Source organism: Gadus morhua, chromosome 18 (genome assembly GCF_902167405.1).
Source record: "Gadus morhua chromosome 18, gadMor3.0, whole genome shotgun sequence".
NCBI lineage: Eukaryota > Metazoa > Chordata > Actinopteri > Gadiformes > Gadidae > Gadus > Gadus morhua.
This window is the reverse complement of record NC_044065.1, coordinates 21,574,755-21,591,616: the sequence shown is the minus strand read 5'-3', so window position 1 is coordinate 21,591,616 and position 16,862 is coordinate 21,574,755. Positions and strand designations below refer to the sequence as shown.

Sequence of the window (16,862 nt, the reverse complement as noted above, 5' to 3'; positions counted from 1 at the left end):
ATTAAATTGTGGCTAACTGTTTAGTTATTTCCCAATAATCAATATTGACGCATGATTAATATATTAAGTATAATGTTTATATCAAATATATTTATTTTTGCAGTAGAAATGTCAACTTAATGTTAAAGACACTACAACGATTGGAAAAAAGGGGTTAAGACACACAGTATATTGTTAGGCTTGTATTGTTGCAGAACCAGTTAAAGCCTACTCTAGTTACAAATAGGTGCAAGTTAAGTTTTGCTAAATGAGCTGCAGTAGGCCTAATGCTGAATTAGGCCTACTGCAGCTCATCTAGCACAAACAACTACCCCTGCTTTTAAGGCTGTAGCAATTCATTGTTAATTAGCTGTCTAAGTCTTACATACAGATCTACTGTCTTGTACACGTCGTTAGTTAATTCAAGGCCATGCTCAGACATAAGCCCCACACAAATGTGAAACACATCTTCATCACATGGGAAGTCTTTGTAAACACACTCCCCCAAGCAGGCCTCGATCTTCTCCAGACTTGGGCGATACAGGTAGTCCGTGGCCCCGTAGAGTTGAGGCACTGCATGGATGATGGATGGACGGCCATGAGGACTTCGTGAGTTGTGCACTCGACGCATCCTGTGCTCATTCCAGATGAATGCGACCTCCTCCAGTTCTGCCTGATAAGACAAGGCTCAAAGTGAATACAAATGAAATGCAATGAATTGCATGAAAAAGCTTTCCTGCAGACAGAAAGCAATGTGTGGTTCTTGTATTTAACTTTTTTGGTAAAACCAAATCAATAGTATAGTGTAACAATAAAAATAAAATAATACAAATAAGAATAAGCCACAGACAAAAATAAAGCAGTGAATAGTGAAACTTACCTGAATTGTGGAAAGAAAACAGAACTGGACCAATGACTTGTCCAGGAAGGTGTCAGCGAAGTATCCATCCGATTTCAATTTATCGAAAAAGTCCATCCAAAACTGGGCGCACTGACTGCGTAATGTCAGCCACCATCTTTCAATGCGCTGGTTGCCAGTGCTTGGACCAAATGTGACATGTTCGATTTCAAGTTGACCCTCTGAAAAGTGCATGAATCTTTGCATTTCGGCCAAACGAACATTTTCTGTCCCTAAATCTACCCGTAATCGTTCAGGGCAACCTTGAGCTATTAGTACAGCATCCATGAAATAACCAGCAATCACGTTCGGATCATTATTAGTTTTGTATGCCTCCAGCCAGATGAGTCTCCTAGAAAAACCATCTATGCATCCACTTATACAGATCCCATACGGTTTAAGTTTGTCATAGCCGTCAATGTGCCAGACGTAATTGGGACCCCGGCTGTGATATACTCTCCGCCGTAGTCTATTTCTTGATCTCAGGTCAACTCCCTCACTGTCCAACAGCCGCAAGAGAACACGTACTGTTTCCCTGTCGGTAATAATGCCATTTATCCAACATTTTTGGTACATCCAACGGTAGCCATGACACTGCCCAGACGTTTGGAGTTGCGCTTTAATGAAAGCTGCCACCTCGGCCACATCTGTCTTGCCCTTCCTGCGCCACAATCTTTTCTCTCTCAGAATCCTTTCAAGTGTCCGCTTGCTCAGCACTACCCCATGCACCTCAGCCAATACTGCCAGAATTTCATCATTTGTATATCGTCTTTGGAAATATTGCTCAATGTGGTGATCCAACTCCATGACGTTACGACACTGATCTTAATGTAAACCATCTAGATGCAGCCTACTGTCATGACTTTATATCTCGTAATTATGACTTTAAATCTCATTATTATGACTTTTTTATCTCGTTATTATGACTTTAAATCTCATAATTATGACTTTAAATCTCGTAATTATGACTTTTAATCTCGTAATTATGACTTTAAATCTCGTAATTATGACTTTAAATCTCGTAATTATGACTTTAAATTTCGTAATTATGACTTTAAATCTCGTAATTATGACTTTAAATCTCGTTATTATGACTTTTAATCTCATAATTATGAGATAGTTTGTGGTGTTTTTTTTTTTTCCTGTGGCGGGAATGGGCTTCCATAGGTGGGAGGGTGTTCCAGAGGTGGGGGGCAGATCTGCTGAAGGCTCTGGACCCCATGGTAACCAGGCGGGCGGGAGGCACAGTGAATTGAATGGAAGAGGAGGACCGGAGAGTGCGGGTGGGTGTGTGTCCTCACGCGTCCGTATTACCCGTAATCAACTTTCTGCATAGTGTCTGCATATTTGTTTGGTGTTTGATGCGATCGTGGGGCGGGTTTGTTTATGGAGTGTTAAAAAAGTAGAACTGCTCACCGTCGTGGTCAGCTGTGCGTTCCCTGCGGCTTCTAGGAAGCGCGCCCCCGACTGGGGACTAGTGATGTTACGTTTTGCGTCGAGGCATCGGGGCGTGTGTCGAGTACCTCGGCTCCTCCCCCAGCGAAGCTCCGCTTCGAGTAGGATTCACATTGGCGAAATGACGTAGGGTGTGACGTTCGAGGCTTCGCCTCGGGCTACTGCTTCGAAATATGGCAGTGTTTCCCATACATAGACCATTGTGTGGCGCGGCGCCACAGAATCAACATCGAGCGCCACGAATTGATTTGGTCTTTTTTTTATTTTTTTTAATAACGCGATTTGGAAATCTAAAAATCGTTCCGTCCATTCATCTCCGCATAGCACTCGTTCTCCCTGTCATTCTCGTACACACACACACACACACACACACACACACACACACACACACACACACACACACACACACACACACACACACACACACACACACACACACACACACACACACACACACACACACACACGGAGCGAGAGCGACGATACGCTGACACATGAACCCACCGATGTCACCCGTCGCTTAGCAACCGGACACGCTGGGGTTGATAAGTTACCGGACTACTGTAACTACTACGGAGTGATAATAACAAAGACGTGAATCAGGCAATAAATCCACTTTCCTTGACAGCGGTAAAGTTCGGTGTGCATTAAAGTACAGACGGAGTGGACCAATTGCGAACATCTGCAGCTGCTCTAAGTTTAACCCCAAACTAATCGGAATAAGTGTTTATAGCGGACTACACCACCTCTTCTATTCCGCATAGCATTCTATTCCGAACCGATTGAGTATATATATGATACTTTTCTATTCCGATTGAGCTGTTCTTCCACATCTATGCGGATCAGATGTGTAAACGCGGAGTTAGATGCACACTCACTGATGGCTGATTCGCCCGCTCCTCCTGTCCACGCGCAATGCTTGAGGTATTTGAGAAAAATATATTTGGCACAGAGAAGACGGTCTGCGACATTTGCAGTTTACCAAAGGTTAGTATGATATACTGTGGTCTAACACACCTTCCCAATTTTTTTTTTAACTCAGAAAAGGTAATATTAGCTTTATGAACTGAACGTTATTGATCTTGAACATCCCGCACCCGTCATCATATGCCGCTTCTCCACCGCACATGTAGCTCGACTCGACACGACACGACTCGACACGACTCGACACGGTAGCAGCGCGGGTCCTTTTCCACCGCAAATAGTACCTCCGGGACGTGGGCGGGGTCGGCTGCGCGAAAGGGCCGTGACGTATTTTTGTATGCGACGCAAACAACACCTACGTAACCCACACATGGACAGAACCCACATAACAACAATGGAGAACATCGATGCGATGGTATTCGTGTTCGTATTATTAGCTGGCATGTTGAAGAAGTGGAATATGTTGGCTGCGGCGCTGCTATGGCTGTTACCAGCATGGTTGCCATGTCGCTCTCGTGACTTCGTCACACTCTCTGGCCAATCAGTGGCCGGCCGTCTGCCGACGTCACCTTTTAGCATCGGCTCAGCCGCTTGGAACCCAGAGCGAGGCGGTACTAGAAAAAGCAGCCACTTCAGGTACCAGATACCATGTTTTCGCGGTGGAAACGCAAAAAAGGCGAGCTGAGTCGAGTCGTGTCGACCTGGTACCATGCAGTGGAAAAGCGGCAATAGACGTCGTTGGTAACGCAGCGAACACTGCGATTAAGATGAAATGCGGTTATAGTTTAGATAGGCCTATACGGTGCCCATATCAATTAGAATAGAAAACATATATTACATTCTGTTCTTAATATTATTTTATTCTGACTCTGAATGTTTGTTGCTTTAATCCAGATGAGTATTGAAAAGTTCTTTCTGCACCAAAAAAGGCCTCGTCCAGACGAGACGGAGCAGCTTGAGGAGGTAGTTAGCTTAGTCTGAAATTAAGTTGAACAGTCAAATGGCTGTGGCTAGTACATTTTTATTAAATATATAATAAACTTATTTCGAATGTTCCTAGGCATCAAACAGTGCTGAACAACCCAGTGCTTCTCAGGGGCTGGGCTGTTCAGGAGAGATAGTGATTAATATAGGCCAGGAGGACAGCAGACAAAATGTTGCTGAAACAACAGGTGAGGTGGAAACAGATTAGTGTAGATTTTAACTTTAAAAAAATAAGAGTAGGGAAAGTAATTTCGATCCTTCTGTTCCTGGTAGAGAAAATGTGCTGATCTGTTCATTGTAGGTCATCCAACCCTACATTACTGGCCTGGAGATAGAACTGAAAAGGAGGTTCCAGGAGCTGGACATCCTAGGAGCCTTCCATGTCCTTAGACCTCAGTCGGCTGCCCTCCCTGACAATATGTGCATTGCATTCATTATTTTAGTTAGTTGCCTTGTTGTACCTATATTGTTACTATTTATTTTATTTTTCCTAAAATATTGGTGCAGGTAGGTCTTGAGTTTATTTGTACTTCAAATAAGAACCTCCAGCTTTAGTTGTCTGTTCCAATTCATTCCTTGAATGTCACAGAATCACAAGTTCAGTGCGCTGACGCCGCCGTGTCGCGCCGTGTCTCGCGCCGCGCCGTTATTACATCAATAACTCCTTCTCAGTTGTCATGCAGGGTGGCTCGGCTTAGCTCAGGAGGTAGAGCAGTTGACTTGTAACCGGTGGCTAGTTCAATCCCCAGGTCCTCCAAGTTCAGTGTTGTTGTGTCCCTGTCACTTTGCTCCTGACAGCTGACTGTCGCCTTGCATGGTTGACTCTGCCGTCGGTGTGTCAATGTGTGTATTTACCGATGTAAGTCGCTTTGGATAAAAGCGTCTGCTAAGACACACTTTTGCCAAATGATTTATTTTCTAGCATGAGCTCTGTGCCATTTTATGAATGGCACACTCACACACATGTATCACTGAAATGACTTCCATTCTCAAATGATTTAATGTTGTATCGGCACACGAAGCAAAAATCACATTTTGGGTTGGGTTGTCATAATTTCATTCACCACTAGATGTCCCTAGGGTACTCATTTGAAGCTTCGAGCACGAACCACTTTGGTGGTTCATCTGGCTGAGAGGCTTTGACGTTTCATGAGGCATCATCTCGGCACCACTACTGGGGACAGCTATATGGTGCGGGGCGTGTGCGAGTTGCGCCGTGGCGTTTCCGCCAAATCAATTATCTTTTTTGGAATATATAATTTGTAAGTTGTGGCGGGTATAGACGCACGAATATTAAATAAGGTGTTGTAGTTTAATTCATTTAAGATATGTTTGTTTTGACCAGTTTTGGTGCATATTTTGTTGATTTGATATGTAAACACCCCCGCTGATATTTGAGGGATTGGTATGCACCAATCTCGGGTCAGCCCATATAAAGGAGCCGTGTCAGTCCTGATGGGGGGGGGGGAGCTAGAAGGCAGAAGCTAGGCCATGCTCTGTGTATATGCTTTGGAAAATGTAAATAAAATGAATTTTTGCTGCACCACTGCCTTTTGTGCTGATCCTAAGATCGCTCGACATTCTACCCCTTGACAGGGCCATCAGAGGCATCTGCACGAACTTAAAGGTTCCAATGTAAGTAAGAATTATGTATATTTTATTTTGTTTTATTCCATCACAATTAAACATGAAGTCTTATGATTTATTTTTCCAATCCTTTTTTGGAGAATAATAAGTTTCACATTGTATCCCAACTGCCATTTATCATTGATCCAATTTACTTAATTACTCATCCAGCAATTATTTTGTTGAACCAATGAAATGGTTTTAGGGTTATTATATACAATGGTGTTGTGTCTTTGTTTTCGTCACAGGTTCAATCCAGCTGAATTTGCCTTCCTTCCGAGTATGCCGCTGCCCAACCCGGTATCACGTGATGTCGTGCTCATGCACACAAACGTTAAGGCAACACTTCTGAGGGGCTATGTCCAAATCACAGCCCATTTGGGAAAACTTTTTTTAGAGAACTCCAAATCTCGGATATGTTGTTCTCAGGACCCCGGGAAATGTGTGTAAACATTTTGGAATCTATAGCTATCTCGAAAAGGCCGGATAGGGGCGTGACCTCCAAGTAGAGTAAATGTATGTAAGACAGAGGTTAGTTTCTAGTCCCCATTTTTTGTGGGATGAAGTTATACATTTGTGGCTTAAGGTGTGTAGACACAGCTGGCCTATGGCCAAGGTTTTGAAGACTGGGGTCAAAAGGTCAAAAGGAGCCGGCACCACGCCGCTTATGAGATAACAAAAAGTGAATGTGCATTTCTCTCATAACTTTATGTCATTATTAAAGAGAGGCCCAGGCTTGTGGACAGTAGGGGTGTACACTAGACATAAATAGGAAGCAAACTCAGGAGGAGGAATGACCTCGCAGACATATTTAGTTAATTGTTTCAAATAAGCCTGCATCGTTAAATCAATGAGCTTGGTGTTTTGCTTTCAAAAATAGGTTATAGACGAAGTCTAAACTGCAGAAAATAAAAACATCCAAGGTGCCTTTAGAAGGAAACCTTGGAATATCAGACTATTTTTTATCCATCGGACCCTAGTTTACGACAAAAAACAACACAATTGACGGCAGCTCCGTGCCGCGTGGTTTTTAGAGCCATGCAAGGGGCGGAGGGGGCGGTCGATAGCAACCACCATAACAACCATGACAGTCAAGTGACGTGGACGCAGCTCCATTGAAAAGAATAGGGCATGTCATGATAACAGCCGTTATTGTAATGCATTTTCTGCGGTGGACCAACTTAGTTACATTGTGGTGTGAGACTGTGTTTAAGGGACGTGGTTGGTTTCAGTTTTTGAGGGGGTCTGCTGCAAAAATCGGTTGCTGTTTTGACCAATCCATAACTAGCCCGCCCCCCCTTCTGAAGTCAAAGAATCAACCGCTTAAAAATGCATTGGTTTAATATTGAATTGATTAAATATTAAAATATAGACTATATATCCTATATAAATAAACAATTATTTAGTTATAATATTATAAGTCGACCATGTAGCTTTTATTCAATTATTGTTATAACAAGATCTGTATAGAGCGTGCACTGCGCAGCCCGCCCCCCCTTCTGAAGTCAAAAAAAAAGTCACCAGATTGAAATGCATTGGTTTAATATTGAATTATTTAAATATTAAAATATATATTAGATATAAATATAAAATTATTTAGTTATAATATTATAAGTAGACATGTGGCTTTTATTCAATTATCGTTATAACAAGATCTGTAGCCTATCTGCACTTCCACCAATGTGTAGGCCTAAGTGTGGTTCCGTTATACCAGAAAATATTAAAATATTCATAATATAAAAACAATGTACAAAATAAGTTTAGGGGCCGTATTCAGTTGAAATTCAGCCTCTGCTGGCCCACAACTAGATCGTCTCATTTTCTCGTTACACGCTTTAATTTAATTATCTTTAAATTATTATGACCATGGAGCCTTTATTTTCTTGCCGTTATCATTACATCCTTTCTCGTTATATCGATATAATTTCTCGAAACACAGTGGAAAAGAGAGAGACACTGATCGCTATTGTGTACATTTCGTTCTGTGTAGCACGTAAAAATCGGAGAAACACTCCCATTCAGAATGCATTGGTTTACATTTCGTTCTGTGGAGCATGGTTATTTTTATTTATTTATTTATTTTCAGTTTTTGAGGAGGTCTGCTTCAAAAATGGAAATATTGACATCAGTGACATGCAGTCAGGGGAGAAAATCATGAAAAGAAAAAACAAATGATAAAATTAAATCATTAAAAAATATTATATATTGGTTTTTGTCTACTGATCTGTGGTCTAAATTTAATTAACGTATGATTCCAATAAGTTAAATATTTTTTATTATCAAAATCGCTGAGAGATACGCGGGCTGAGGCCGGCTGAGGCAGCGAGCAGTGCTGCCTCACCTAGAATTGAGAAATCCCTCAGAGCGCATGCGCTCAACCCAGTTTGCTATTTCACCGTTGTCACCAATGTAATGTTTGTAGACACTTCTATTGTATGATCGCACTTTACTTAAACTAGTTAAAGTATTTGAGGTATGTGTATAACATATTTAGTCTTGCTGCAAGACTAAATATTCTGATCTGACATAAAACCGCGCTGAAAACGCATGAAGTGATGCAGCCAGTACGGCTGCCTCACTGAAGGGGGCGTAGAAGGGAGCCCTTACAGGATGCTTCCGTTAACTTCTTTTAAGCAGTCAAGTGCACTACATCAGTTTGTTTATTTAAAAAAAAACATTTCTGACTGCAAACATGGAAGATAATGATTCAATAGCCAAGCTCAGAAATTTCTCAAAACTGGACTTTCGATCAAAAAAATAGGTAATAAATGATGCAATACCAATGCCGGAGCTTAACGGGTTGCTTTAAACAAGGGGACAGAAATTAACACAGTCTTTTCAAACAGAGGGTACCGCCGAAAAGACTGGCTGTGTGGCTGTGCTACCTGAAATCGCCTTTTCTGCTTTCCCTGTCTTTTGTTCTCAACATCTCTACAAAATGTCTGGACATACACAGGATTTGGTGACTTGAAAAACCTACCAAGAAGCCTGATCAAACATGAAAGATCAACAACTCGCATTCAAAACCAATTTCTTTGTAAAACTTTGGATCATCAAGAATAGATTCTCTACTGCGATAGGCCGGTACTATATAACAATTGGGTTCATATATTTGTAAATCTGACTCTGAAAAAAGTCAGTGCCTCACCAGCCACCGACCTCACTGCACATCTCTGATTGACAGATAACTAGAGGGTGCACTGCGCACACCCCTTCTGAAGCCTCTCTCTCGCTCTCGCTCTCGCTCTCGTTTCGTTCTGTGGATCAAGTTAATTGTCTGAGAAACGCGCGGTCTGTGGAGCACGTTCGTTTCACTTTTTGAAGAGTTCTGCTTAAAAAATTGGAAATATTGACAGATATATAACTACAGGGTGCACTGTACTGTCTGCGCTGAAAAACGCTCCCATTCAAAATGCATTGGTTTACATTTCGTTCTGTGTAGCACGAAAAAAGTCGGACAATCGTGCTCTGGGGCACGATTCAATAGATTAATGTTTGTGCGCATGAACACGAAATCGCGTGATACTGGGTTGCGCTGCCATCAGCCCAGTTGTGCAGGCAACCAACACCTTGCAAGCAGCAGCAAATGCCATGATGGGATGGCTGCTTCCAACCATCAACCTGCTGACCATCAAACTGGACAGTCAAGTTGCCACTAAAGTATTGCAAGCCTCTGGTGGATGCTTTACAGGTAACTTTTATTCTTGTATTTATTTTTTATTGTCTTAACTCTTTAATGATTGATTTCAATTATATTCAAATGTCCTTTTCAAAATGTGTTACTTTGGCACTTTGTGTCAGTGCTTGTTGCTGAAATGGGCTATTGCCTTGCAGGTTGGAATCAAGAACCGTTTTGTGCACATGTCAGGAGACCCTGAGTTGATCGCAGCAGCAATTCTACTTCCAAAATTCCGTACAATGTGGACGAAGGATGAATCCACAATCAAAACAGGTTGGGATAGTGAAAAAATAAGTGTATATTTTGAATCTGTCCACACAACAAATTTATCCGTGGTTACTAATAAATAAATCTTGAATAATGAATGCATGGATAGGACATAAAATTAAAATAACAAACCTTAAATCAAAACTTAAATTTGGGGTCATAACATGTTAGAAGGTTGCATTAGATCTATAATTTATATTTTCATTGTCACTATTTCAGGAATTGACTACATCAGAAAGAACATCAAACCATCCCTCCAGCTAGCAGATGCCAACCGGTCCAGTTCGTCTGATGACGATGACTTCTTCTCTGCCCTGCAGTCGTCCCAAGCTCAAGATGGTGCCAAACAACTGGATACTTGGCCTGTTCAGCAGATCACATGGACTTGCTGAAATCCTTTCCAGCGGTGTGCAAGCTTTACGTGAAGCTGAACCCTCCTCTACCTGCCTCAGCGGCCTGTGAAAGGCTCTTCAGCATCGCAGGACTTGTCTTCAGTCCAAGAAGAGCGAGACTGAATTCTCGCAACTTTGAAAACCAACTTCTTGTGAAGATGAACAGACACCTTTTCAGTTTCAGTTGAAAACTTCATGCAAGTTGAAAGACGTGCAGTTTGTCCATATAACACACAGGGAGGTTGAGAGAGAGTGCTAGTCAACATTGATGATGGAAGAAGTTTAATTTTGGATTTTGAAAAATTTCAAGCCTCTTTCTCCTGTGCCTGGATATTATGCTTTCACTGAAAGGAAGCCATAATATCTGTCATAATCTAAATTCTAACCATCTAACTCACCTTTTTTTAAATGCCTTTACTTTTAATACTTGAGTACATTTTATGTCAGACAAATACTTTTGATACTTAAGTACACTAAATGTGAGGTACTTTAAGACTTTAATCCAAGTAATATTTTAAAAGGTGACTTTAACTTCTACCAAAGTAATTTTGTTTCTTGTACTTTTACTCAAGCATCGCTTTCAAGTACTTTATACAAGACTGGTTTTTCACACCACATCGGACCTAGTGTTGCCAGTGACCGCAATCATTCTCAGCTATTTTCCCCGCACTTCTTAAAATGTTGCTTGTTGGTGTGGGCACTTTTGTTTCTCAAACATGATGTTCATTTGTCATTCTTATAATTACGACGATGCAGTTGTAACAGCGTAAAAATAATGCAATTAGGTCTACTATGTTTCAGTCAACTGCAGCCTAATATGAACCACAATGGTATCCACAAATGATATAGCACACTTCAGTGGCCGCAATAGATTTGCGGCTGTGTTGCTTTTATTGTCGAAAATATGTGCATGTTTTGGTGTTAAAGCTGTTAAAATGACTCTTGGTTTAAATCCCTGAAAGGAAAACGATTTGTCTGGCTACAAAGCATCATTAAAAAGCAATTTTAACTGTACTACTATATAATTATAATACTATAATATGGACTATAAAATAATATATGTGGAAACACCGGCAATGATGTTTGATATACCAAATTAACTGTTTAACATTACTGAGTGTCTGAATGATTGTTAATGTGTTGCTAGTGTTGTGGAGTAGGCATGACACATCAAATTGACATTATTTGTTGACAGGTTTTATTAATTTGTCTTGGAACATAGGCCTATATAGAGCTCGTAAGTCTGCCCCTTCCGGGAGCCCCCCTTCGGACCTCTGGCTAGGAAAATTAGAATGGGTTTCAATGGAGAGAAAGTAATTATTTTCTGGTCCCAGTCTTTATATGCCTGGGATATGTTGTTTGTGGATTTAAATTATAATTTTTCATGCCGAGAAAGCAAAAAATAATTGCAAAGAAGTTTGATAAAGTTAGGTTTTGTGTGAGGCCGCATTGTGAACTACAGCCCCTCGCTGCTCTCGACGTGAATGATATACGTCACCACCACTCAGGTACAGACTTGGCGATCTCTCTTCTCCACTTCACCGCTTTTTTCCAAAGGGAGGATAACAGCATCGAAAGAGGTGAAAACCATTATAAGTCGGGGCATGTGTAGATTTTCAGTTATGCAGATGGGGAGATTGTCGGTCTTGTCCACGCCGGTCGCAGGGGTTATGTCACAGACGAGACATGTAGTCTTGCTCATTGTGTTTTCTCTACAGCCTTTAACTGATTGCACAATAAACGGTCAAACTATTTTCACAAACAATTGTTATTTGGACCCACAAAAAACATACGGGTAATCCAAGGCATTCAATGACTGGCATCAGAAAAAAATTAATTTCTTTCTATTGACTCCCATTCTAATTTTCCTCGCCAAGAGGTCCCATGAGGGGTCTACCGGAAGGGGCGCACTTACGAGCTCTATAGTAGTATAGTAGTGACAATGCAGTACGTCAGTGCAACTAATGGCTGGTAGACAGCGTGTGCGCACGCGAGTGAGAGAGAACAGGAGGAAGAGTCATGTTTCACTAGAGCTCCACTCAAAATGACAAATTACACGTGTTTTAACTTTTTAGATTGAGATAAACTTAAAAGATGACCAACTGAAGGAAGCCCTTGAGCACAGCAGCTAATGGAAGAAAGACAGCCGATAGGGAAAACAGGAAAAACCAAGAGGAGAGCCCATCAAGCAGGCTGCTAGCAGAAGAGATGTAGGAAGCAAAAAATCCTCAAAACATTAATGAGACATGATCATGGACACCAAAACAAAAAGGACAAGCTATATGGATAAATTATATTGAGACCTATAGAAGTCGTTACCCTTACCCTTTTCGAAAATAGGGCTAGAGCCCAAAAGCTAATTTAACACACGCTTTTTGAAGGTCATTTAAGCTAAGGGCTTCCATGCTACCTAAAATCTTGGCTGATGCAAATCAACCCCTGGGGCCGGTATTTCAAAATGATCCGACAGGATTAATCCACCTGGATTGGATTAAATCCTGATCAGATCCTAAAAACGGGTATTTCAAAGCAAATCTGATCCTGAAGATTCAAATTCAGATTTGGCAATCCAATCCTGCCTTTGATCCGGATTAAAAGCTGCTGTTGAGTATTTCAAAACTTAAGTGGGAAATCTGGATCAGTTTGATCCTAAAAATCAGGATCACCCTGATCCCACCTCAGAGGTGGATTTGAGGGAGATTACATGTTAAGATTTGAACAGTTGAAGTGTAACTGCTCCCAAAGTTCTTTGTTTAATACAACTAAGCTTCACTGCTGTTTGATCAATGTTTATTTCCTTTTCACGTTCCTTTTTTTTTTCTGCAAACATGCACGCTGTTCACTGCAATGCTTTAACAAATCGGCGTCAGAAGTGCAACACAGAATAAACATTACACTACTGCGTGTAAGTGACATTACAAACTCCAATTAACAAGGAATTATGAAGGAAAAACAATGTGATTTATTAAACAAACAGTGTTAAACTATGCAGTATACATTTCAGTCTTTTAACTGCTTTTCCAGCAACTGAATTCTTAACTTCACTTCTTCTTGTTTAAGAAGTGTTAGTTTGATTTGTTAATTTGTTAGAATTATTTGTTGCTGAGCCCGTTCCGTTTCCACCTTCAGTAGTTCATTGTAGCCATCCCCCTTCTCAGCTTGCCTTTTGCGCTTACATGGTGGTGGTGGTGCCGGTGGATTCCACATCTCCTCCAAGACAGGGCTCTGGCTTGTGCTGGGCTCTTCAAATGCCAGCTCCACAGGGGTGAGGGTGACCAATTCAGCAGACAGGTTCAGAGGCTCCGTGGGGTCGATTGACTCCCCTGTACCAGCTGGCAGTATTCCAAACAAGGCTTGGGAACTCTCACCTCCTATGATGTCCAAAACCGTATCAGTGAACTCCCCACGTTTTATGGACTTGTTCCCTGTTTGGGGGTTTTTCGCCTCAGAATGGTCCTTCGTAGCCTTTTGCTTTAAGTTTTTCCACCTAAGCCGAACCTGCTCAACACTCCGCCGTTGGCCACTACCAGTGGCATTAATTTGCCTTGTTATGTCGGCCCATATTTTATTTTTTACTTTTGAGGACAGAGAACTCTGTCCAGGACCACTAGAACCTCCAAAAAGGGCCTGGTAATTGGCACGAACACCCTCCAAAAGGGCCGTTGTCTCTGCTGTTGTGAAATTACTTCCTTTATTCTTCTCCATGTTGTCTGAGAAAGCCCTATCACTAAGGAAGGCCTTAAATACCATAAAGCTAAATTGAAAGCAGGTGAGAAAGAACAGGTCACAGACTTTAAAACTGGGCTCGTTAGGTCAATGACCTTTGCTTCTGCAACATGACATCCATAGTACATGTCCTGCGGCACCGTCAGAGACGATACAAGCCTCGTCAGTATGTCCAACGAGGTAATTTCATTGAGCAGTACTCAAATGATGAGCTTTATGCACGGTTTAGATTTCGAAGAGAAGATATTTTGTATATATGTGAAATTCTTCGCCCACATCTTCAACGTCCTACAAGAAGGAGTCATGCCTTAACTGTGGAGGAGCAGGTGCTTATTGCCCTACGTTTCTTTGCCTGCGGATCCTTCTATGAAGTCATTGCAGATGGCCTGGCTGTGACAAAGTCTACAGTGGGACACGTCATGCATTCAGTGGCAGCAGCCCTGGCTGGTCTAATTCACCAGTATGTGAGATTTCCAGATACTGAGGAAGAAATAACACAAACCAAGAGAAAATTCTTCTCAATTGCCAGGATGCCTAACACTATTGGTGCCATTGACTGCACCCACATACACATTCAGGCACCCCATGAAAGAGAATGGGAATTTGTCAACAGAAAGGGACGGCATAGTATCAACGTGCAGCTCATAGGGAATGCTGACCTTAAAATAACCAACTGTGTTGTGAGATGGCCTGGTTCTGTACATGATGCACGGATTCTAAGAGAAAGTCATCTCTACAGAAGACTGCAACAAACTGCGCCGGATGGTATCCCCCTGGGTGACAGTGGCTACCCACTTCTACGGTGGCTTATGACCCCCTTTGCTACTGTCACATGTGACCCACAGCAGAGGTATAACAATGCACACAGCGCAACAAGGGGAACAATTGAGCGTATCAATGGTGTTTTAAAACGCAGATTTGCCTGCCTGAACTATCTTCGTGTGGAGCCGAAGCAGGCCTGCAATATAATATCTGCCTGCATTGTTCTTCATAACATTGCCCAATTGAGAAGAGTTCCTCTGAATGAAGACATCCTGGACAGACCACCACTTGAGGCAGAAGTACCACAGCTGCAGCCACCACCACCACCACATCAAGCCGATGAACCAGCAGGAAGAGCAGTTCGAAATGCCATGGTTAATTTGTATTTCTCTTGATCCTCATTGATAAGGTCTGGTGCTTTTGTTTAACAAAACTTCGATTTGTTTAAGTTTGAATATGAATGCCTTATTTAAGTAAGTTTTTTTTGTTAAGTTACCCACTGATAAAGGCCTCCACTGAAACTCTGTCAAATGTTTTTATTCACATGCATTCAGCACACAAACTTAATTTTCATAGCCAAAGCTCAAAAAGTAATGCCATTTGGAGCAAGTCTGTGCAAGTCTCTTCCCACAGACATCTGTAAAGAAAATCTAATATTAAGGTTTTAGGGCTGTCCCCTTTGTTAACAACTGTTTCCTAAAAAGATATGTACAACACATTTTAACATCTACACACAATGCCTTGCGAGTGAATGCATTCAAATGGACTGTGGACCGCGACACACAGACGCTAGCCTATTTACTAGCTTGTTAGCTCCTTAACACAGGAGTCAATGGAGAAGCGTTAGCTCGCATTAGCGCGAACTCTGCTTAATTAGAGATCGCCGAGCTCTTCTTTCAACTTTGTGCTGATTTACATAATTGGTTAACCCAATATAATGATTGCCTTTCATCTAGTCTGAGGACGCATCAACACTGGCTAAGTTTATACTTTAATTCAGAGACAATAGTTGAGCTAGCTTCTCCTTTTTCTGTAAAATGTTGGCTCCATTTCCTGTTTCCAGTCTGTGATCCAGGGGGCGGGACGGATTTGGACATCCCAATCTGCCGGTATCAGGATCACTCTGATCCAATCCAGCAAAGTTTTGAAATACCGGGATAGATCAGGTTGATCCGTGGCTGAGGACAGGGGGATTTGGTTATCCGGATCATTCTGATCTGGATTACAAGTTTTGAAATATCGGCCCCTGATGACACACCTGCAAGCTCTGCCCCTCCCCCCACACATAGAATACAAGAATGTATCAAAAAGCCCTCAGGCCAGAAAGGCTCACAGGGCCAACACTCTAAGCAGCAGCCAGACACTCTGAGAACTGACCTCAGTGGGACTGGAGGAAAGGCCATCATAAACAGCCTGCTAATGTTCAGGGAGAACACTGAAGCCTGGCATAAGGCCATATGTACCCACTACAGCCACCACAAGAAAAGGGGGGTCTGTCCTTGGAGACAAATTGTAATTGAGGAGACCGACCGCGACCCCCTGTTCACCGTCAATATATACCACAATGGCACTGTCATGTTTCAAGGCAGTCTGGCAAGCCTCAGCTCCATAAACCAAAATTTCTAAACAATAAAAAGCCTGACTGGGACCACAAATCAGACCCCAACAGACATTAACCACAACACAGTGATAGAGAAGACCCAAGAAGAGGAGAGCTGTTCCACACTGGAGTCAACTGTGGCTTTGTTGAGGCAGAGCCTGTCTCTTCAAGAGGTTGAGCTGGTGGAACTGAAGGAGCGGCTAAACAACAGCAGCCAGTAGCAGCAGCAGCAGCACCTAGAAGAGCAGAGGAGCCTGTTAGGGGCTGAGTTCAGGGCCTCCCTGCTGGAGCTCAGAGGAGAGCTGAAGGAGCTGCAGCAGGACAGGGAGGAGATGAGGAGAGGCCTCAGCGCCGTCAAAGAAGAGTTGCTCCTCAAAGACAAATGATTGAGAATTTGACAAAGCAAATTGAAGGCCTCAAAGAAAAAACAACCCCACAACAACACCACAACCAATGCCGACTATTACCACCACAACAACCCCTCCTACCAACAAAACAAAGCCAAAGATACCCACAGACGCTGACATTATCATTTTAATGGATTCAAACGGTAAATTGATCAACAAAGGA

General features: G+C 42.1%; 2 protein-coding genes across 2 annotated transcripts; one reads left to right on the top strand and one right to left on the bottom strand.

The window, feature by feature from the left end:
- Positions 1–70: 70 nt before the first annotated feature.
- Positions 71–1,830, bottom strand: LOC115531109 (uncharacterized). The gene is made up of 2 exons (XM_030340163.1): positions 860–1,830; positions 71–652 (listed from the first exon to the last, which is right to left on the bottom strand). The coding sequence occupies exons 1-2, from the start codon at positions 1,682–1,684 to the stop codon at positions 320–322; spliced, it is 1,158 nt and encodes a 385-aa protein (XP_030196023.1). The 5' UTR covers positions 1,685–1,830; the 3' UTR covers positions 71–319.
- An 11,607-nt stretch (positions 1,831–13,437) lies between these two features.
- Positions 13,438–15,126, top strand: LOC115531110 (putative nuclease HARBI1). The gene has a single exon (XM_030340164.1). The coding sequence runs from the start codon at positions 14,041–14,043 to the stop codon at positions 15,085–15,087; it is 1,047 nt and encodes a 348-aa protein (XP_030196024.1). The 5' UTR covers positions 13,438–14,040; the 3' UTR covers positions 15,088–15,126.
- The last annotated feature ends 1,736 nt before the right edge of the window (positions 15,127–16,862 follow it).

What these genes read in the sequence shown, in the direction of transcription:
- LOC115531109 (XM_030340163.1), bottom strand. Translation starts at nt 1,684, where the DNA reads ATGGAGTTGGATCACCACATTGAGCAATATTTCCAAAGACGATATACA. An exon ending in GTTTTCTTTCCACAATTCAG is followed by an intron (nt 653 to 859) that starts GTAAGTTTCACT and finishes TTGTCTTATCAG; the next exon opens with GCAGAACTGGAGGAGGTCGC.
- LOC115531110 (XM_030340164.1), top strand. Translation starts at nt 14,041, where the DNA reads ATGACATCCATAGTACATGTCCTGCGGCACCGTCAGAGACGATACAAG.